The 24,094-nt window shown below is 35.3% G+C and overlaps 1 protein-coding gene across 10 annotated transcripts in view; it reads left to right on the top strand.

The window, feature by feature from the left end:
• Positions 1 to 24,094, top strand: part of GDAP2 (ganglioside induced differentiation associated protein 2) — a 146,766-nt gene that overhangs the window by 40,032 nt on the left and 82,640 nt on the right. For 7 of the 10 annotated variants that reach the window (XR_013348930.1, XR_013348931.1, XR_013348933.1 and 4 more), the window contains exons 9-14: positions 1,233 to 1,309; positions 2,066 to 2,142; positions 5,004 to 5,143; positions 5,794 to 5,848; positions 16,482 to 16,625; positions 19,438 to 19,658. Coding sequence is in view for 3 of the 10 variants with exons in the window: in XM_077842676.1 (XP_077698802.1) it covers positions 1,233 to 1,309; positions 2,066 to 2,142; positions 5,004 to 5,143; positions 5,794 to 5,848; positions 16,482 to 16,625; positions 19,438 to 19,485 (541 nt within the window). In the remaining 7 variants the exon portion in view is untranslated. Of the gene's footprint in view, positions 1 to 1,232; positions 1,310 to 2,065; positions 2,143 to 5,003; positions 5,144 to 5,793; positions 5,849 to 16,481; positions 16,626 to 19,437; positions 19,909 to 24,094 lie in introns of those variants that run through there. The other 3 variants (XM_077842676.1, XM_077842677.1, XM_077842678.1) reach the window with 2 other exon arrangements.

The raw sequence follows: 24,094 nt of genomic DNA on the forward strand, positions 1-24,094 counted from the left end.
CACAACCCTGAGGTCATGATCTGAGCTGAAATCAAGAGTTAGACTTTTAAAAGACTGAGCCACCCAGGCACCCTAAGCTGCCAAATTTAAAAAGGAAAACTATGGAACTAAGTGATACCAAGTGTTTTTTTCACAGGCGGTAACAATTTCTGATACTAGCAAGTGTATCACTTGATTACAATTCAAATATAATAGGCTTCCTATTAAATATCCTTAGCTTTGTGATTGTACTTTGTAGCTGAAATGTATTCTACATAAACACCACTTTGCAGATAAGGAAACGGGTCCATAGAGTGGAACAGCTTTATTTATGCACAGAAAGTGATAGGATTAGAACCAAGTCTCCCGCTTCTGGTTTAGTTTTTCTCATGTTATGGGATGTTGCCCTATGGGACCTAGATGCTTCAAAGTTGCTTTTCATGCATTTCAGTGCCTTGAAAGCTTTTTTTTGTCCTTTGAATTTTAAGAAAATGGTCTGAAATAGAAAAAATACTGACCTTTTCAGAAATCTGGAGATCTGAATACAACTTCAAAATTCAGCTCTAATAACTAAGATTAGCTCAATGTTTTACAGGTCATTTCCCCTCTTTGAGACTTTTAATGTCTTCCAATTTTAACGTCCTCTTAGCTAAAGCTGAGCTACATTCCCTAGGATCTGCTATATGGGCTATCAGTGCACCTGGTTTGATTAACCAATCATTAAATAAGCCTGGACTTCCTACATAAAATTACCTGGTTCCTTTGTGGTCCCACATGTTCAACGCTTACCAGTTTTTCTTCTGCAGAGTAAACTCCTTGAGGGCACTGACCGTGTCTGTTTACTGCAGGATTCTTAATACCAAATTGTTGAATGAGTGAACATCTCTTTTAAATAACTGCTGTTGCTTTAGGATTTCTCTGTTTGCATGTTTTTTTAGTAAAGGAAGATAATAGTATTTGAAACTGTTGAGTAATTGGTACCTTTGCTATTTATATGAGTAGTCTTCACTTGATTATAAAGGATTTTTTAAAATCATTTAGTATGAACACCTTCCTTTCTCAGTTTCTCAGTTTCTCGTTTGTGTTTATCATCAATAATACATTAGTAGAGATTCTGCATAATACTATGACCTCCTTAAGTCCTCGCACATTATAATAAAATCTCATTCTTTAGGGAAAGATAGAAACAGATTCCGTTTGTAAATTTAACCTACAATGGGTTATTATAATAATCATGTCCTTTATTTCTATAGTTATAATCGCTGGTTATGTCAAGCAAGATCTGAGGATCTATCTGATATTGCTTCTCTAAAAGCCTTATACCAAACAGGTGAGTAACTTTTCTTTTACTAATTAAGGACCTTCCCTAACACACTGTTAGGAACTTTTTCTCTGATTTTGTATGTTTTATCTGAAAAAAAATTGTTTTTATACTAATGGGGATAGTTTTGCTCATTATCAAGATCATAAAAATAATATCTCAACTTAGACATTTTCATCTTGCAATTCTACATTGGCCAACTTTATTTCTTCTTTATGTCCTTTTTCTTACCTTTTAACATTTTTTTCTACTTTTAAAAATACCATCCACCTGCTATTCAAAATTCATACCTTATATAAATATATGATAGAAATATATATAAATATATATAAATATATGATAGAAAGTTCTCAGATTTCCACTTTTGCCATTAGATTTCTTTTTCAGCTAGTACTTATTAATTTCCAATTAGTTTTTCCTGGATCACTAATGTTATTAAAAGTTGTAGTGAACTTAAACAAGAAACTATTTATAAAAAGGTCTTTCCCTGCAGCCTTACCTTTGGCTGTCCCTTATCTAAAACCTGTAAGAAGCCTTATCTTAAAAAAGTAAGGCAAGTCATCAAAACCTCATGAAGTTTAAAAAAAAAAAAAAAGTATTGTTTTCCACAGTGAAAGATAATGAAAGATAATCTAAAGATGAAATTTTTTTTAAAAAGTAAGTCCTGATTTTCAGTCTTTTATATCTGTGTAGAATATTTTTATGATATTAGAGTCCAATCTTGGAATGAAGTCTCTGGGTACTGATCATATTTCCTGTTCACAGGTGTTGATAACTGTGGTCGTACAGTGATGGTGGTGGTTGGAAGAAACATTCCTGTCACGTTAATAGACATGGACAAGGTAAGCCATAAAAAGGCTCTGTTTTACACATAATGTTGATTTTTACAGTTAGTAGGATATGAATTTGGAATCAGGACTTAGAAAATGAGATGGGGCATAATTGTGTGAACCTGGGCCGAGGAGCGGCCCTGGCTCTGTATTTTGGCACATACCATTTCAGTAAGTTAGGGATTTGGTTTTATTCTGTAGGAGAAACAAAAATTCTGGAATGCCATAATGTGATCTCCAAAAATGCAGCTGCTCTGTTTCGGGTATGACGCAAGTCGCAAGTTTTGGGTTGGAATCACTCTGGATTATAATTGTACTAACAATCAAATACTGCTTTTCTTGAAAAAAGAAAAATTAACTCTTGAGTATCTATCTGAAGAGAAGTCAGAGATGTAGTATAGCATAAATCCATGATTCCTTCATCTGGAGGCAAAGGACAGAAATAGCTGATTCATAAAAAAAAAAATGGTATTAATGGCAAATAAAAATAAGAAAATAATTCTGCTTTTAAAAATGATTAGTGGGCAGCCCGGGTGGCTCAGCAGTTTAGCGCTGCCTTCGACCCAGGGCATGATCCTGGGGACCCGGGATCGAGTCCCTCGTCGGGTCCCTCCATGGGTCCTGCTTCTCTCTCTGCCTGTGTCTCTGCCTCTCTCTCTCTCTCTCTCTGTGTCTGTCATGAATAAATAAATAAAATCTAAAAATAAAAATTTTAAAAAACTAACATGATTAATAATCCAAAAAAAACAAAAACAAAAGTGAATCAGGATGAGATACCTTTTTTCACCTTCAAAACTTAGCCAGAACTTTTAAATAATAATCATTGTCATCAAAGATGAAATAAAATGATAAAAGTGGTCACATCTGTTCACCCAGGAATTCTATTCCTGAGAATTTGTACTAAGGAAATAATCTGAAGTATGGAAGTAACTACCGACCCTGAAACTGCCCAAGTTGGAATATTTGGTCAAGGGACCATTGAATCTGCAAAATAAATCTGTAAATCTTAGAACACCAGTTTTATTAGAAACTTACTGTAAGAGAGGAGAAACACTAATAAATCATTCCTAACTATAGTAACAAATTATGTACTTAAAAATGTAAAAATCGCATCCATTTTTAAGATAAAACAGAATTGTAATTGCTTCTGGCTAAGTTTTTAGGCTCCTGGTCCTGGTGTTTGGGTACAATATAGAGGCATTGGAGTTGGCATGTTACAACAGGCTCATTTGTAGCACAGAATTGTAACTTAAATTCCCAATATGTAACTACGATGTACCCACCAGTGGAATGTTATATGACCCTTCAAAATTATGGTTTTAAAGGCAAGTACTGTAGAGAAATATTTATAACATAGTATCAGAAGGAGAAAAAGTGATACATTAAATTGCCTATACACTGACCTTAACTTGTTTTAAGCATAAAGATAAAAACTCAAAATGTAAATATTTCAAAATGGATTTCATGGTTTTAGGGAGAATTTGCTTTCTCCTTTTTTTTTTTTTGTCATGTGACTATACCTCCTTATAATGAAAAAATTTGAAGTTAAAGATGGGGAACTTAATACTGAAAATGAGTATTTTAATTTTTTAATTGCCCTGGGATAGAGAATGGATAGAAAGAGGACCAGAAACAATCCAGTAGAAGCAGAAATAATAGTAAAAATACACACACAGAGGAAAAACTCAACTGATGTAAATGATACCATTAGTAAATTTCTACTTGTAGTCATTTGTTTTGTGTTATCAACAATCAATATGACATTCATTCTTATCATTTTCATAATGTGATTGATACCAATAAAAGCATAAATCTCTGCATTTGATTTTGGTGTGGACTTGCTTGGTGTTCTGGATATTCATGATGTATCATATAACATAATCCTGGTCCGAACCAGCAAACTGGAAAGATAGTGTGTTTTCTTAGTGCCCTCCCCTGTCAGTTCTGATAACAGTTGGATGCTAATCCGTCTCAATCCACTCATGTTAATGCCAAGGACTCTCCTGAGGAGAATTGGGAAATTGCCTGTTTGATAATAATCTTTCAATTGGTAACTCTTAGCTTCCTCTATGTCGTCATTTATAGCTATACTACTGGGTCACCCTGGCCCTGCCCATATTGTATCTCTGCTTTGTGTTTAATGTTTCTCTTAAATTTCATCCTTCTTGTAATGGAATATTTCTCTACTGTTTCTCTAATGTGACCCAGATCATCATAAATTTTGAGTCTTTCAGAGCGTTAGAAATACTGCCCAGCCCATTACCATCTACTGACTAAACCTGTTCTCATTTTCCTCATTCAGATCAACATTAAAGATGCCAAGAAAAATAGTCCTCAAAGTGAGCCATGAGAGGGAGGCATCACTCATAATATATTTGTGTACTAATTCTTGGTTGCATGAGAGCCATAAGTCTGTATCCCAGTAGCAGGTGCCAAAATTTTCGTTGAGTTCAAGCAGAAACCTCAAGAGAGATCAGAAGTCTACAAATTGTACTTGTAATGATATTGATATTGGTATCGTAGAGAGGGAAAACCGGGCAATTGACCGAAGAACTCTTAAGAATATATGAAGAGTTATTTAAGACTGGATGTTCTTCTCCACCACTTACAAGGCCAAAAGAGATCCTACTGTAGCATTTCTGAGAATTACTTAAAAAAAAAAAAAAAGAGAGAGAGAGAGAATTACTAAACACTGGCAGGGTTCATTTTCTTGAAGCTTTTTTTAAAGAGAATTGATACTAATTAGTTAGAGATGTCCATCTGTAGTGCCAAGGGCATGGATTAGACTAATCTTCTGGATTTTGCCTTGCTCTTGGTTCTGTGAAATAGACCACTGTGCAAGATGATCTTACTTTTACTTCTCTTTTTCCTAGGCTCTCTTATATTTTATCCATGTAATGGATCACATTGCTGTGAAGGAATATGTATTAGTATATTTTCACACACTGACCAGCGAATACAATCACCTGGACTCTGACTTCCTGAAGAAACTCTACGATGTTGTTGATGTCAAGTTAGTTATTTTTGCAAATTATGAAGAGGGGAGATAGCTTCTTTCTTTCCTAACATTAATCAATAAGGAAACATTGCTCATATTCTGTGAAAAGATTTCACAGATAACATAGATTTTTATCAAAAATAGATAAGATGTTTTTATGTGGGGAGGCCCTTCTTAACTCTAATATTTTGCATCTAAGTACATTCCTGTGTAAGCTTTTCCCTGCTTTTAAACATCTTGAAAAAGGGTTGGGATCATTACCAATCTTTGTATATAAAGTAACAAAAACAATGCTTTCCGTTAGTAAGGTGTGTTCTATTACTTTTATCAAAATATGTTTATAAATATTATCTCATTTGACCCAGTGACCCATGAGTATGTTAATCTCTGATCCCAGAGATTCTAGTGCAATATATAAAAAATTTCTTAAATATGATTTTACTTTGTTCTACCTGTAGATGGGTCTGTCACGGCCAAGAGTAACAATATCTTATATAAAACAGGTACTTTAAATAATGAAATGTTCTCTGAATCATTTTTTGACATTTTACCTAAAATTCAATAAGTAGAGTTATTTTTAATTTTTTTCCTATATTTCTGTATTCTAGCAAAGAGTTCATTATCCATAACATGACATACTGACCCTTGTTTTTATTTCAAATCAGATACAAGAGGAATTTGAAGGCTGTTTATTTTGTTCATCCAACATTTCGCTCAAAGGTACAGTGTGTTTCTTTTTGGCTAAATCTTGAATTTTAGTGCACTGCATGCCCACATATTAAGCTCTATTTCAAGATCTTGATTCTTACTATCACCCCTGTGACTGCTGATTTCTTTGTTTACCATTCATCTTAAGTGGTACTGAGTTGTGGTCCTAACACTTTGGTCCCATGTTAACTCCAGTGTCATTGTAGGCAATTCATATAAGCCTCTTTGTGCTCTTTGTTCTTTGGGCTTTGCTCATACCCTTGATATAGAATATACTTTCCTTCCTCCACTCATGGCTAACTTCTATTTGCCCTTCAGATCTCTGCTTCAAACAATTGCTTTCCATAAAGAACCTTCCCCGACTAATTCTGCAACTAGTAGGTACTCCTGCATTGTACTCCTGTAATATTTCAGTCTTCTGTTGTTATGTTTTTCATTCTCGTTACTTAATTTTCTACCTTGTGTTAGCCTACAAGACTTGTGGGAGTTAGAATACAGCTAGCTTTCTCTTTTACTCTCCATAATATCCAGTCTTACATCTTGACTTCATCAAGACATATACTCTTTTAGTCCTTCTGAAAATATCTTTTTTTTTGTCTTTATTTCCTTATCTATCCAGCCTAAAACTCATGTTCTGTCATTTCAGTCATTGCTGTTAATGCCTAAAATAACCTGTGATCTCTTATTCTTTCATCACCCTTACCCATCAAAACCTGGTCATGAGATATTTCATAACTCTGCTTTCTTCACTCCCATATCTGGGTTGCTGAGCACAGGTGGAGAAGTCTTAGAGCCATGTGATTTTGGGCTTCTAAGCAGACTTATGGAGCTTTCACTGGTAAGGGGCCTGTATTATTTCACTGGACTGTGTCCCAGCAGGGCTCTCCACTGTCCTCAAGCCCATTCCTACCAGCAGATCCTCATTCCAGATGTTGATCTGGCCTTGTTCTTAACCAAGAAATTTAAAACATCAGTAAAGAGCTGTCTGTTTTCTCCCCCAGACTTACCTGCCATCTGTTCCTATCATTGCTTCCTTTTCTGTCATAAAATTGTGTTTCTTCTTAATGAAGAGCAGCCCCTCTAGCTGTAATCTGGATCTAATAGTAATAATAGCTAATGTTTTCTAAGCACTTAGTATGTTCCAGCTCTTCCCATGGGTTATCTTGCTTATGTCTTAGATCTACAAAGGAGATAGTAGTATTATGCCCATTTTACAGGCAAAGAAATTGATGTTTGAGAGTTTAAATAACTTTTCCAAGGTAAGCAACTATTAAGTAGCAGAGGCTGGGTTTAAATCTAGACATTTTAATTGTAGAGTCTCCACTCATAACTACACAATATATTTCCATCTCCTCAGGACCTTCTCTTTAGCAATTTTTATCTTTCTCCTCCCATTTTTCTGGATCTAAATCATCCACTTTTAAACATACTAAAGCCTTCACTTCTCTCTCTTCCCCCTAACAACTAAAATTTTTAGTATGATCTACAATCTATGTTCATTGTCTTCCATTTTCTGGATACCTTAAATTCTGGTTCAAATCCCACTCTGACAACTAAAGCTACTTGCAGCAAAACCACTGATCATCTTTATCCTACCTGTTTTCCCTGCAGCCTTGATCACAGATGGTCCCTTCTTCCTTGAAACACTTTGTCTTGGCTTCCTTGAAACTTACTTTGCTGAGTTTTCTCCCACTTCTAGCTGCTACCTCTCAGTCCCCTGTGCTGTGCCTTCTCTCTGCTCATCCTTTGAGTATTAATGTTCCCAAGCTCTCATCCTTTTCTTTCATTCTTTCATCACCTTCTTTCATTCCTGTGTCTTCAACAACCCTCAAGATTATATGCAGTTCCCAAACACATGTCAGGAGAGGCAGTGAAGCCAATAGGCCCAAGACTCAGGGAATGAGTTACTAATCCCAACTCTACCAACTACCAGTTTATCATCTCAGGCAAGTTATGGAAGCTCTCTGTGCATTAATTTCATCTTCTGTAAAGTGGTTATAATAATAGTGCCCACCTTGTAGGGTTATTGGAAGGATAAAATTAATATGTGCAAAATGCTTAAAACATTACCTGACCTATAATAAAAACTCAGTAAATGTTCCCATTATCATCATCATCATTCCTGTCCTTAGACATGCATGTTGAGCTGTTGATTAGATCCTTCACTTAGATGTCTTACAGGTACCTGGAGTTCAACATTTTAAAAACAGACTACTTATGTCCTCTTCCCCTACTCAATCTCAAACTTCTGTTTATGTTTCCTATCTTAGTAAATGGGACCACTGCCCTTCAGGTGCCTAAGCCAGGAACCAGGCAAACATATTACATCAGTTCTGTGTGCTTACTGTCATCCCAATCCATGCCTGTGCCATTGGTCCCAGTGCCTCTATTTCAGTTCATCCTGCCTCCAGTGTAGCACTGTTTCTTCAGGCCTGCCTAATGACATTTTCTTAGAGTGGTAATATAAGAAGCCTAAAATTTATACTTTAGGGCCTTTTGAAAAGTTGACCAACCTCAGGTCTAGGCAAAACAAATCAAAACAAAAAAATGCTTTTTTTTTTTTTTTTTTTATTATATCAGTGGGATTTGGAGAAAAAGAGGATTTATTTCAGCATAAAGCCCAGGATATAGTTACTTATTAGATGAGTAGGGGTGAGAGAAATGACTGTGTCATCCATGACTCCTAAGTGTCATCAGATAAAGCAGATCATGGATTGGGATATCAATTTGAGAGTCCCCATCAAGTAAATAGAGCTTTCACTCTTTAAATATGTTAATGAATTAAGTTGCAAAGAGGACAACTAAAGAGAGAGCCGTGGAATCAAGGAAGGAGATCAAGGAGAAGTAATCTAAAAATCAGCAGAGGAGCCAAGATTGACTAATGCTCTGGGAGCCAGTGGACAAGAAAAGTATCAAAGACAGTAGAAGCAGTCATTATTTTAAAGCACTGTGGAGAAATTAAGTAAGATAAGTAGTAAAAAGTCTTCATTACACTTCATAATTAAGAGATGAATGAAGGCTTCACTGAAAGAATGGTTTTCACTTTGGGATTTCTCGATTTCTCATTGTTTACAAAATTATTGAATTTCTCATCCAATACTATCTTTTAAATTTGCATGAAATATTTTAAGTAATTTTTTTTAAAGTTACAAATTTCCTTTTGGTCCCTTAGTAAGTGCTAATTATGCTTATGAGAATACTGTTTGGCCAGGCTTTTAAAAAAAAAAAAAAAGTACAGTGTTGGAACAGTTTGTTAAATGAAGAGCTTTTCCTGTTCTGTTCAGTTAAGTTCTGATTACATGGTCTTATCAGATACTATTATCAGCTTTTCCACTATTTTGTTAAACTCGGTGGGTAGCTGATTTTTTCTTTCTGTAGCACTTAGAGATAGTACGTGACTATTTCCCCACATCTCATCATCCATTTATATTTTGTTCATCTGGTAGCTACTGAAATTTTTTTCTTTAATGGAGATAGACAGAAGGATTAGCTTGGTTTTTAGCATATCTTTACAAGAATGTGTGCTCTCCCCACTTTTATTCAGTATTGTACCAGAAGTTCTAACCGGGGTAAGTAATATGGCAAGAAAAAGATATAAAATGCCTCTAGATATAGAGCGGAGTAAATATACTGTCTTTTTTCACAGATGACTGAACATCTATGTAGGAAACTCTGTAGTATCCTCAGGAAAACTAATAGAATTAATGAGTAAGTTTTTTCAAGATTTCAGGGTTTAAAATAACTATTTAAAAATCAATTGTATATTTTAGCAACAAATAATCCAATTGAAATTTTAAAAGTAATATTATTTATACTAGCATCAAAATATATTGAATACTTAAGGATAAATATGACCAAAGACGTGGAAGACTTGTGCACTGTACAAGACATTCATGAGAGAAATTAAAGGAGACCTAAGTAAAGGAAGACATATTTTGGACTGGAAGACTTAACATTGTGAAATTCTGTGCTTGTTCAATGTGTTGATTCAATGGCAACCAAAATTTCAGCAAGCTTTTTTTGTAGAAATTGACCGATAAAAATCCAAAGAATTTAAATAGTCAGAACTATTTTAAAAGAAAACCAAAGTTGGAAGACCAACACTCCCTGCTTTCAAAGCTTATTCTAAAGCTACAGTACTCAAGACATTGTGAAGTATTGGGATAAAGATAGACATATAGATCAGTGGAGCAGAATAGAAAATCTAGAAATAGTCGCATGTGTATATAGATAATTGGTACTTGAGAAGAGTGCGAAGTCAGAACAGTCTGTTCAATAAATGATACTGGAGCGATTAGATACCCATATACAAAAAAAAAAAAAAATGAACTTTGATCCATGTCTTGCATCACATGGAAACTAACTGGAAATTGATCAAAGACCTAACTTGTAAAATGTAAATCTATTAAACTTCTAAAAAGAAAATATAAGAGAGAAAGCTTTGTGACTTTGAATAAAACAGAGATTTCTTAGATACAACACCAAAGCACAATCCGTAAAAAAAATTAGACCTCATCAAAATTAAAAACTTCTGCCTTTTTAAAGATGGTTAAGAAAGTAAAGTAAAAAGACAAGTCACAGCCAGAGAGAAAATCTTTGTAAATAAAGCATTTATCTGATAAAGGATTTCTCTTTAGAATAAATAAAGAAATCTCAAAAATCACTAAGAAGGATACAACTCAATTTAGAAATGGCAGAAGATTTGTGCAAATATTTCCCCAAAGAAAACATATAATGTCAGATAAGCACATAAAAAGATGTTTAACATAATTAGTCATTAGGAAAGTGCAAATTAAATCAAATGATATACCATTGCACTCCAGTTAGAATGGCTAAAGACTGACCATATCAAATGTTGGTGAGAATGTAGAACTAGTATTCTCATATGCTATAACATTTTATATTTGGATCAGTGATCCGAGTTATAGAAACCTTGGAACACAATTTGCCAGTTTATTTATAGAAGTAAAGGTATACCTACCATGTGACCAGCCATTCCACTCCTAGTATTTATCTGAGACAAATGAAAGTATATCCATACAAAGACTTCTACACAGATGCTTATAGTCCAAAACTGGAAATAACTGGATACCCATCACTGGAAGAATTAATAACCAAACTATGGTATATCCATACCATAGTTTGGGATACAACTCAGTAGTAAAAAAGAATGAACTGTTAATACCTGCAGCAACACAATGAATCTCAAAATAATTATGCTGAGTAAAAGAAGCCAGACAAGTATAACACATTGTTTCATTCATATAAAATTCCAGGGCATACAATCTAATGTGTAATTATAGGAAGTAGAGCAGTGATTACCTCTGAGCAGGGAAAAGGGGTGGGAGGGAGGAATTACAAAGGATACTGAGAACCTTTGGGAGTGATGGCTATGTCCTTTTTCTTGATTATGATATGAAACCATTTTCATGGGTGTATATATATATATATATATACCAATATATATATATGTATATGTATATACAATATGTATATATATACACAATTATATATATATACAATATATATATATAATATATATATACAATATACAATATACAATGTATACAATATGTATATATATATATACCAAAACTTAACAAATTGTATACTTCAGTTATGTGCAGTGCATTGTGTATCAATTACATCTTAATTAAAAGACACATTTTTTAAAAACTGCAGTGAGAGACCACTACACTTCCATCAGAATAGCCAAAATTTAAAAGACTGGCAATGCCAGTGTTGCCAGTGACGTGAAGCAGCTGGAATTCTCCTACATCATAAGTAGGAATTGGAAACTGTGCAAGTACTTTGAAAAGAGTTATGAAAATCTCTTATAAATTAAATATATACCTTGTCTGTGGGCCATCAGTGTCACTGCTAAGTATTTACCCAAATGAAATAAAAACATATGTGCCAAAGAAGAATTCTATAAGAATGTTCATAGCAGCTTTGGTCATAGCAGCCAAAGACTAGAAACAGCCCAGGTGCCCATCAATAGGATTATGAATAAGTAAACTCTAGTATATTTTTATGATGGAGTGTTTCTTGGCAATGAAAAAAAACACACTACTGATATACAAAACCACACACAGGAATCTTAAAATTTAAACATTAAGTTGAGGGAAAGAACCTTTACATAAAAATCATGCTGTATGATTCCATTTTTATGAAATTCTAGAGCAGACAAAACTAATCCATGGTAGAAAAAAATCAAAACATTGTTTGCCTCTCTGGAGAGGGCTGTAAGAGAAGAGGAGCATGAGGGAGCTTTCTGGGGTAATGAAAATGTTTTATATCTGAGTAGGAGTTCTGTATGTATAGTATGTATTTGCCTAAACAGCAAAAGTACACCAAAAATCTGTATGCTTCATCAAATGTAAATTTTATAGCAAAGAAACTGAACGAACATTGAACTCTAGTTAGAAAGACGAATGTTGTATTTGGGGACAGCTTACTGATAGCTGCAGTTTACTTGGAAATAGAGCAAAAAAGGGCTCTTTCAGCAGTTTAGCAGCTGCCTTCAGCCCAGGGCGTGATCCTGGGGACCCGTAATCAAGTCCTACGTCAGGCTCCCTGCATGGAGCCTGCTTCTCCCTCTACCTGTGTCTCTGCCTCTCTCTCTGTCTCTCATGAATAAATACTTAAAAAAAAAAAAAAAAGAAAGAAATATAGCAAAAAAGTAGGAGGGATCAACAGATGGATAAGTGATGGTAGATATGTGATAAGGAGAAATATAGCAAAAAATAGTAGGAGGGATCAACAGATGGATAAGTGATGGTAGATATGTGATAAGGAAAACATTAATGATTGTCTTAGAGGTGTCTATACTGGTGTTGGTTGTAAAAATTCTTTCAACTTTAGTGAATAGACATTTTTATAACTTTCTTTACTTCTGTTACAAATTCAGATTTATCAGAATAGTGTTTCTTTGTACCAGACTTAGAAAAATACATAGCCACTATTTGCTAAGATATGACTTTAATTTCTCCTCCACAGTAGAGTCTATAAATAGCTTATCCACCTTACAACATTGATGGAAGCACATTACCAGAAATTTCAGTGTTAGAGCCACTAGCTTTGGCTGTCACATACTGGAATTGCTTCAGATAGGAGTCAGGGGCAGGCTGGGCAGAGGCTGAAGAACAGATGTATAAAGTGAAAAGCGTTATGCTACCTCTTCATAATGTTTTGGGGTGGGGGAAATGAGGGAGGATTGAGAGAATAAAACCCATGTATAATGAAATCCACTGTTCTTTCATACTAAGTCAAAAACTCTAAATGGGGTGTTTATAAAGTAACAAGATGAAATCAAGGGATAGTAAAACAATTGAATCACACTGTTCTGATTTCGATACTCCTCAGATCTTTTCCAGGACACTCCACCCAAAATGGTAATAAATTGACTGCTCATATAAATCAGTATTATTTTTCTTCTTCAAAGTTTACTAATATAAGGCAAACTAACAGAATGTAAACCCACTCTTGATTCTGGCTCTAGTATATTATTTTAGTGCACAGTTGTGTGAACAGTCTTTTCCTAGTTTATATTGTTTTGTGACCCTGTGTTCATGGCTTTGCATTTGTGAATAGTTTGTGAAAAAATTTCCAACACCCACAAAATATCACAGTAGTCTTTTTCAAATTTCAAGTTTTCATCAGTTCATTAAAATAGTAGATACTAAGTAATGCAAGTTTATCTACATAAGTGTATATTCATGACCTACAAATAATTGAGAATTAAAAGTTAAGCTATATAAAACTAAATTTTTTTAAAGTGAAGACAATGCTGAGTGTCAGCATTAAACAGAATATTTCTAACTGGGTTTCGCCGTCTGTCTACTTGAAGTAATTTTCTCTTGCCAATACCTGGAGGATGTGAAGGAGGTAATGGCAGAAATTGGGATGGAGAAATGTGTTTCTCTTTCACAGATTGTACGCCTGAGGTCACTGACTAGTCTCCCCAACCCAGCCTTCTCATTGAGTTTACCACCGCCACCCCATTTTGTATAGTGTAGCATATTCAGGAATCCTTTCATAGAACTGTACAATTAAGAGGGACCTTAAAGATCATGTAGGTCTAACTTGCTCATTTTATAGATGAAAAAACTGAGGCGCAGATTGAAGTACAATGTACTTTTATTGGAGAATGAAGAAATATTAAACCATTCCTAAGCAGTATTAATAATACCCAGTAATAATAATATACCCAGAAAATCTTACTCCTCCACTTGTTAATTCTTCCAGTGCATATGAAGTTCCTTCTTTTGTTGGGCATTAATTACATACTATGAATATAGTATTAAATAAGACATTTCCTGCATTGGGGAGTTTGCAAGTCTATAGAGAATATCCATAGATAATATAATACAGAATGCTAATTACACAGTAACATGAGTAAACACGCTGTTGGAACATTTAGAAGCTCCTTTCCAGTTTTGGGTAGAGGGTGGTCAAAGAAGGCCTCTGAACTGGGGTGAATTTTGATCTGAGCTCTGAAGAACAATTGCCAGGCACACAAAAGCAGCAAGGAAAAAAGGTTTTGAGGCAGGAGAACAAAGGCACAAAAGTTTGCTCCTTAGGCCTTCATAGCTCTGTATTTTTCTCCCTTTTTCCAGCGAGCAGAAGCTCCTTGTATGTGTAGGTGTTCACATATTTCTGTGGGCCATTCATTGCATTTAGTACATTTTGTCTTAGTTGGTTGTTATTCTTATGCTAATAATCTAGCTCCTCTACTACAGTCCAAGCCCCCTTTAAAGGAATGGCTCTATTCTTGTTATCCTGTAAGACCTATAACTCAGTGCTTAGTACATAGATGACCAGTAGATGTTTAACTCCTTGCACAAATGCTTAATCTCTTAACATAGCCTTCAGATGCTTCTCTGTTGAGACTCTACAATCTTTTTATTTTCTTAAGCTCTTTCTGGAATCTATAAGATGTCTATGACCTCTTCATAGCTCTTACTGGTTATTAACTACTTCTGTGTCTGGTTGTAGAGCTCCTAATCTGGAAGTTTTCACTAATCTAGTTTGCAGAAGTTTCTGTTAATTAGGTATGTAACAGCCTGTGCTTTAAAGAAGCTGATGTCAAAAACTGATTTGGGGTATGTAAGTAAGCGACTGTTTAATTTTACATAAGTTAACTTACCTGGCTGTAGCAAGGCCAAGTGCCTCTTCTCTCCTCCATCACCCCTCTCCAAATAAACTTGGTAAAATGGGAGGGGATACGTTGCAGAGGGAAATGTTAATAATTGAGGCCTTGTGCCAATCATTGGTAGTGTAGCCAAAATAGAATAGTGACTCAGGCTATAAAAATCATTGTAAAATAAGTCCTATCTTTAGTTACTCATTCTTTATCAAATACTTTGAGAATGATGGTTCTGTCTGTATCTCATAAAACTTTAGACTATTACTCTATGATTGTCTGCCAAGTCCTAGGGAGATTATGGAAATGGACATAAGAAACTGAAATACTGAGAAATAGAAATCAGTGTTCAAAATGCAATGTAAATTTCAGGTGTTATAAACTCAATAGAAGAGAGAATCTAGGGCTGTAAGGGAGAAATGATAATGGAAGTGAGTCTCTACCAAGTGCATTTTTGGGATAGGATACTGATAAGTTAGTGCAGTGTTGTCTCTATACTTTCATGCCTTTTCTATAAGGAGGCACGAAGGAAATATGTCATATTAGGGGCATGAAATATGAGAGAGGCTTGGAACACCCCTGGTAAATGTGATAAGTTTGGCATCAGTGGCAGATGCCCAGAGTGTTGTGTATGTATCATATACAGTTACATGCATTTGTCGTACACTATGCCAGTGTGCATGTTTATATACACGCTTCCTTCTGTAAATAAAATGGACATACCAACAATATTGTCCCTACCTTACAAAACTGTTGTGTAAGCCATTGGTATACATAACTAATTAGATTGGCAATTTAGATAGATGAACAATAATTTGTGAGTTCTAGCTGTTGCCTGGTTTATGTCAGTATTGTTTGCTACTAAGAATTTTTGCTTTTTCGGAAGCCAACAAATTTGCTGACTAGCTTTTATAGATTGCATGTTATAAAGTGAAATGAGCAAAGGTGGCTCCAGACCCACAGGAGATTTGCTTTGCCTGACTAAGAAAGAAACCACATGCCAGGTGTCAACTGAAAAATAAATGTAATGTATCAAATATTGACAAAACTTTATTTTCAGTCTCACTTGAAAAAAAGAGTTTGTGAATTTGGAGATGTTAACCATTTTCAGAGTACCAATGAATCAATTACTCTACCAAATAGTGTAGGGGTTTTGCCCACAGTAAGAAGCATGTATCGCATGACAACATACTACACACATAGGACAGACATCTAACAGAAACAAAAGCTTCATGCAACACTTTGCTCAGCCTTACAATGTTACTCTGCTGTGTTTCCTTTTTTATTGTTTTTACTACTGTTCATAATCCATTAAACTGATTGCTGTATTCACTGATGAACTACAACCCACACTTTAAAAAACATTACTTATTAAAGGCTTTTTCGGACATAGGTTTCAATTTTGAATTATAGTTTCTATCTAGCATAAATCTTCAAAATCATATTTGTATTTGTAACTTTGGCCACTGGCTTAAGTTGTTTTTCTCTTCTATTAATCAGGTATCAACGTGGTTTTTTACCACCTTTTCTGTCTCAGGACTGAAGGACAAAATCCACCATGTGGACAGCCTCCACCAGCTATTCTCTGCCATATCACCAGAACAGATTGACTTTCCTCCTTTTGTCCTTGAATATGATGCCAGGGTAAGAAGTACCAGGAGTCCCCCCTTACCTAGTGTAGTAGCTTAACTATTCTATAGGACACTGCTTGCGAGCACAGCATCCTTTTATTATAAGATGATATTAATGCAATTAGCAGGTTTTAGTAAACTTGATAGTATCACTTAACATTCTTTTCCTACAGTAACTAGGAAAACGCATTGTCCTAATAGAGGACCCCAACAAACTTTTCAATGAGAGATTTTTTTGCTGTTGGTTTGAAGCCAATCCTTGCTTATATTGTCCTTTTTCTACCACTTCTGCCTAATTTTCTTAGGATTGAATAGCTTTTCTGTGTTAGTGATAATGGCAATGACTTAAAGATCTTAGAGTGATTTAGAAGTAGACATTTTAGGAAATAAAATCCACAGCATTTGGTGACTGAGTAAGCCATTAGGGGAGATGAAAGAGGAAGAATGCCTAATATGACTACCAAAGTTTTTTCTGCTGTGGGAAACTTGTTGGATGGTATTGCGACCACAATGTTCTTTGGAGGAAGAACATTGGGGTGAGGGGGTGGAGGAAGTGGAAGAGAAGAGATTGGTGGTGTGTGGTTTGTGACACACTAGGTTTCAGGTACCCCGTGGAGCATTGATTGAGGTGGAGATCCAGTAAGCGGTTGGATATTACCTTGTAAGGAAATATTTTCCTTTGCTGGGAGAAATGAAAAATAGAATCAGAGAAAAGGAATTGAGTATGGAGTTGGTTAATTTATTATCATGTTCAGCTGTGCCTTGCATGTAGTGGAAAAGACAGGGCATGATGTGTCATTGTTGGCTGGTTTCAGTGGGCTTCTATTTTCTAGGTCTTGGGTGACTTAGAATAGTGACATAAGTTTTATAGGAATGCAAGGAACCTTTGAAGGTGATTAGAAGATAATTTTTACCTATCTATATCAAAATGTTACAGAGACCATTTCAGAAAGGCTCCTGGTCAGCATTCTTACAGATACAAGATTTAGTCAAAGAAGAGAGTATACAAATTTGGCAACAGTTCTTCAAAGTTCTAAGACTATTTCCAGAAATAGAGAAAATAGATTGCTCAGCAGTCTTTTGCACAGTGTGAGACTAATATAAAAAGCTCTATTTCATAGCATTAAGAATTAGATTCGCCCTTCTTACTTTATCACAATTTAATGTAGATAGTAGAAACCTAAAAACATATGGTTGTAGAATGGAATGGAGAAATCTTAAAGATGGATAGTGAACCATTTCTTTTCAGATGAACTTCAAAATAGAGTTCTCTCTTCAGGCATGTTTCTTAAGCATGGTTTCCATGCATGGTGAGGATATAGGAGTGGTTAGTATAACAGATCTTGATAGGAAACTCTGAAGTACAAAAAAAAAGTTTTCATTAATTTTTTTCAAGTATCCTGAAATGCAACCAATCCTGGGATTTGTTTCTACCTAATTTTTAAAAATCTTTTTAATACCTGGTCAAATTTATAATCAGAAAGTAAATTTTCCTAGATCTTCTCTTATTTTCCTGGCTATGGTCCCAGGATCAATCTTACTCCAGAGCATCTGCTCTGAAAAATTTCAGAGCTTTTAGGGGCACCTGCCAGCACAGTTGATTAAGCGTGGGACTCTTGATTTCCGCTCAGGTCATGATCTCCAGGTTGTGAGATCCAACCCTATGTTGGGCTCCACACTCAGTGTGGAGTCAGCTTGAGATTCTGTCTCCCTCTGTCCCTCTCTCCTTTCCTCCCCTATCCCCTACATTGCTCACCCTGTCTCTAAAAAAAAAAAAAAAGTTTTTGATTCCCTTAGTTACTCAAATAACATTTAACCACCTACCATGTTCAAAACCAGTTAGAGTGAATGCTCCATTCATAACAAATAATGTAAATATACCACAAAGCACTGCTATTTTCTTTCTTTCTTTTTTTTTTTTTTTAAAGATCTTATTTATTTGAGAGAGAGAGAGAGCACAGGCAGGGGAAGAGGGAGAAGCAAACTCCCCACTAAGTAGGGAGCCCAATGTGGGGCTCAGTCCCAGGACCCTGGAATCATGACCTGAGCCAAAAGCAGACCCTTAACTAACTGAGCCACCCAGGTGCCCCAAAGCACTGCTATTTTCATCTCTCATTCTCCATTCCTATTACCTACATTAATGCTAAGCATTTCTGTTTATGGTTTACTAAAACACAATTTGTCAGATACTTTCCTTAAAAATGAGAAATGAATCCTAAGTCCCATAAATGTAATCAGAGGTCCATCTACCATAAAGTTAACTGTCTTCATTTTTATTAAGATGAAGTTAGCCAAATGAAGTCAGAAAATTTGCCCTTACTCTTCTGTTTTGTTCTATCATTCTATATTAAGATTTGGCACACAGTGAGACAACCCAGTCTAACAAAATAAACTGGGCATTAAATTTGAATACATGAGGATTGAAATTCAGGCACTTCTGGTCATTGTGAGGTGAACTTCGGTGAGTTATGCAAGCTGTGTGATCATCAGTTTCTTCTGTAAAAAGAGGATGTTACCTACCTCATAGCATTATGTGAGGATATAAAGGGATAATGAAAGAAAAGTGCTGTTATAAAGTATCAAGCATATAGAATATCCAGCAAGTAATCATGTTATTTAAAAATATTATCCTAATTACCTCTGCTTACTCTACACCAGCTCTGGCTGACTGCAGTGGAGCTGTTCTGAAGGCCGAGCACCTTGTTCAGGGTCAGGCATGTGCTAGACATTGTACATACACGATCTCATTGACTATAAATCCTTTTCTTTCACATTCCCATTTAAATTAAATTATTTAATGTTCTTATCTTTTTTTTCTTCCACAGGAAAATGGGCCTTACTATGCATCTTATCCCCCATCACCAGATTTGTGACCTGCCATCTTTTAGTGCTACTGGTTTCCAAGGACATCACTTTCTCCACAAATTGCTACCTATTGAAGTGAAATTCATTTTTGCTGTTCAGATCCAGAGAGCCTTTTGTCCCCACCTCTCTGGTATTTTTTTATTGACTGTATATTTTCTGGCACATAAGCAATCTGAAAATGGTAGGCCATTCTGAACTGCACGCTTATTTTAAATTTGTATATTTGTATCAAATGAAAATGTTCATTTTTAGAGGGTTGTTAATAGAAATTGGGGAGCAACTTTTAAGTATCTTCAGTTTCCTGAAAGGACACTGGATTTTCCATTAGACAAGCCACCAATGTTGTTCATGCCATCTCTTTAACATTGCACGCTTCCTTTGTGTACTTAAATGTTTCTCAAAATATATAGAACCGATGTATGCTGACCATATGCATTGTTTGCTTCAGATCCTGGCATTATGTTTGATATAGATAATTTAGTTATGATAAAAAAGAATTGTCTGGGATTAAGGATGTGGGAACGTATCTGATCAAAGCATCAAAATCATTAGGAAAATACAGGTCTTAGCGTTTTACTACACCAGTTAAGGTTAAGATTTTGCATTATATGATTTGTTAAGATTGCCACTATTCTAGTCTCAACAGTGGGTGAAAACAAGAAGACTGTATCTTCCACCTTTTTCCTATAATCATGGGTGATTTGGTGTCCTTCTTCTAAAGGATTGCACTCATTAGTACTCTTGAGTGAAAAGCATCTCCTTAGACTCCATTTTCAGTGAGCCTTTAGAGAGTGTGCTGTCTCCCCAGAGTTGTGATTTTGTTGGGCTTTACAGCTCCTCCTTCTCAGGACATTTCTTCGCAGTGTCTCTTGATTTACCTACGTCCAAATGGAGGAAGTGTGTTGCAGTGCACAGAATTCCAGACTGCTGTTACCACTCAGGCTCTATTTGTGCCTTAGCTCGCTCATGAATAAAAATTAGAATTGTGATACCAACCTCACAGAGGTATAGAAGGCTGGCATTTAGAAAGGGCTTTTGGTGTTCTGGATGCAGAATGCTAGGGGAGTTCGTGTAGGTGTCACCTCAGTTGGTTTTTAAAATGATAATAAAAGTACTTCAGGGTACTACCAGGCACTCCTCTTGTCCTTGGCACCTTTTGAGTGACTTTTCTTGTCTTGGGACAAGAGTTGTTACTGAAAAACCCCAACCCTGAGGACCTCCTTCCTACTTTGTCCAGAATTTCTTCTGGCCTACTCCTCTCCCAGTGCTACACTTTTAACAAGAGGCATCTGTTAGCCATTTTAAACATTTCTTCTTGAATTGAGGTCAAACCAGTATCATTTCCATCTGGGTGTCTTCATATTCCTTTTGATTCCTACATCCCCGCCCCCATCTCTCTCACTCCGTCATGTACATTGGCAGTTTAGAGAAGAAAAAGTAGAGCTCTTCTGTTCTAATGTGTTCAGGGTCAGTGCTTCCAAAGATCTTTTTCCTCTGTGCCCATATTAATTCTTCAGTGGATAAAGGAAACATACATCTTTTATGACAGAGAAATCCCCCTCGAGTTGGATTAGCCCCATCCTCTATTTTCCAGTGCAAACAAGAAGGGGCTTTATGTTTTTTTGATAAGCACTCATATCTTTTGCATGAAATGGGCACATTTGCTTTGTGTCAGAAATCAAAGCCACTTATCCTTGTATATGCTTATTTGATAAGGGTTTCCTGTATGTTACTTAGGTCATCAGATCCAGACAGCCAGTCAGATGTCTACTAGTAACCTTCCTCTTAAACAGCACTACTTTATATCCCTTAAGCTTTGAGCTTTAAAAATCTGAAAAATTAGCTTCATCATTTCCAGTCTATTTATTGTTAGATAATATTTGAGGTATCTTTGCACTAAGAGTGGTTATAAAAATATGCCAACTTTTCTTTTTTGTAAGTGGACTATCTCAAATTGGCATCTGGCCTGAATCATTTCCTCTATAGATAATAGAGGCTGCAAGCTACTTTGCCATTTGAAAGGAAGAGAATTGATTTGCACCATTTCTTATAGGCAATAATTTTGAAAGAACGTCCCTTTGCCATATTCATATGAGTATATGAATGTCTAATAACACAAGCAAGGCTTCTATATTATAGTAGGTTCTAGTTCAATTGATGTCCTAGGGTATAAAGGTAGTATGGAACTATATATATATACACCAACCACATTTCATAATTTAATGTGACAAAAGATAAGAGCTGCACTTCTCAGTGAAACTAAATTTGGTATGGGACCAAGTTCATGCTTTTATAACTGTCTAAAGTGTTATGTAATATAGTTGTTTGAATGGATTAAGTCCTACCAAAGGAATACAGTGACCTTGAGAGTGAAATGATTATGTAACGTTCGGTATATGTCTGCCTTTGTCAAAAGGTTGGGTTGCCTGAAGAACACATGCCATTCTCAGAGACACATTAGAGGATAAAAGGATGACTGGGTGGAGATGAGTACTAGCATCTGATGTTAATTCAAAGCACTACCAAGTACTTAATTAAACTTTGGTCATGCCAAATGCTAGTTGAATTGAGGAAGAAACAACTTACAAAATATTAGGTGAATTCATTAATTCATGCAAGGCATAATAGGATTTTCTTACACAAGTACATTTCTTCAGCATCTATTTGGATCTTCTTAACTCATCTATATCCAATTTTCTTGATAGTGAAAATAGCCTCTTGAAAAAAAATGTCTTCATTAGACTCTTAAGGCTTAGAGACCAAGTAATTCAAGATTTTCTGTAATACACATCTTCTTTCATTGGCTGGTGCTCTATTATGTTTATTTTTCCGAAGGGATCCAATTAGTTTGAGACTAAAGAACAGGATTTTTAGAGTATTTTTGATAGGAAAATGGGTATAAATTCTTTTATCAAATATCTGAAATCTGGAAGGATTAATATATCTTGCATTTCTAGAGACGGACAAGTGTAAACAGTTGTTTAGAAAAACATGGCTTGCCTATTTCTACCTGTTTTCTATTTGCTGAGAATATCATTCAGTGAATCCAAACTGTAGGTAATGGTTTCATTTCTTTGCAATACCTAATGGAAAGTGATAAAATGTAGTTTCAGTATTTAAGCTAAAAATGTGTTTCCCGATTGTGTATGTATTAGTTTATATTGATCAGCATGTGAATAGAAATTATTAGAATTTTAGGTAGTAGAAAGAAAAGGATTGTATGGTTCTAAGAACAGTGGATTGATTGTATTAAAGACCCAAAAGACTATAAGATAGGATATACACCTCTAAACTTGGAGTTGACCAGTGAGTTTCAGATTGTTGTCCTCGTAAGTTACGGTAATTGTAATTAACACACACTTGAGTGTTCTACCTATATTGGCACTAATAGCATACCTAATGGTATGATTGACTTTTGGTTCAGGGTTGCCAGAAGCCATGAAGGATTAAAGGAGGACTCTACCTGTGATCTAGGTCATATCAGAAACCCAGAGATTATAAGAATTGCCTATTAGGCCAAACCATATATACATATGCATGTATAAACAAACACATACATATGTGCCTTCCTACATATGTACATGATTATGTGTATAGACACATGGTAATCCACTTTGCATTACATTCTTTGAATGTGGTTTCTGTGGCCCATATGTAGAGAACATAGAGCGATAAATAACATAGTTGAAGCTTTGATTCTATCAAAATAGCCCTTAAGCTGATAATATTAAGGTCATTTTCTATATTAGTGGCTTTCTTGGATATTAGTTATTAATTTTGTTTTCTTTGCTTCCAGGAACAGTATCAAATCTTTTTAAGTGAAGTAAGCATTAAATGTATAGGGCCACTGAGTTCAAGGAGAAAAGCAGATATTCTCTAGGTGAATTACACTAACAAAATCATAACTACTGAATGTGACCTAATATTTTTATTGAACAATTAAAATGAATACATTTTGTATGCACGGTTACACTTTTATTTATTTTTTTTTTTTGCAGTGTTTTGCTAGTGTAAGCACATAGTCATCATAAACTGAGCCAGTACTTTGTCAGACCAGTTCTTGTGGGCCAAAATATTTAAATATGAGCTTAACATACATAACTGATTTTATTTACTATTGGGCACAGGAGACCTAAAATTTTTATTAACATGATTTTAAAATTTGTTTATTTAGAATGTATATATTGCATTTAAAAATGTATTTTGGTCTTTCTGAGTTAGAAGTTAGATACCATTTAAAGAGAATCCCACTCTGTGTAAGTATAGCTTATGATGAAACAGTAGTAAAATAGTAATGTTTATATCGAACCCCGAGGTGGCACATTCTGTTTTATCATTTACACCTACCTTTTCTCTAATCACTGAGACTAAGCTACAGTAGTAGTACAAAATGCAGTAAATTTTACTGTCAGCCTTCTTTATGGGGATCTGGACTAGTGCTTCTCAAACTTTAATGTACATATATTAAATTGGCTGGCAGTATGTTAAAATGCAGATTCTGATATAGTAGTAGCTCTGGGGTAGAGCCTGGGATTCTCAGTTTCTAACAAGCTCAGATGATTTTCAATACTCCTGGTCCCAAGACCACAAATAAAAGAGCCTAGATTTTATTCAGCT

The sequence above is a fragment of the Canis aureus genome, chromosome 12 (genome assembly GCF_053574225.1).
Source record: "Canis aureus isolate CA01 chromosome 12, VMU_Caureus_v.1.0, whole genome shotgun sequence".
In the NCBI taxonomy this organism is placed as follows: Eukaryota; Metazoa; Chordata; class Mammalia; order Carnivora; family Canidae; genus Canis; species Canis aureus.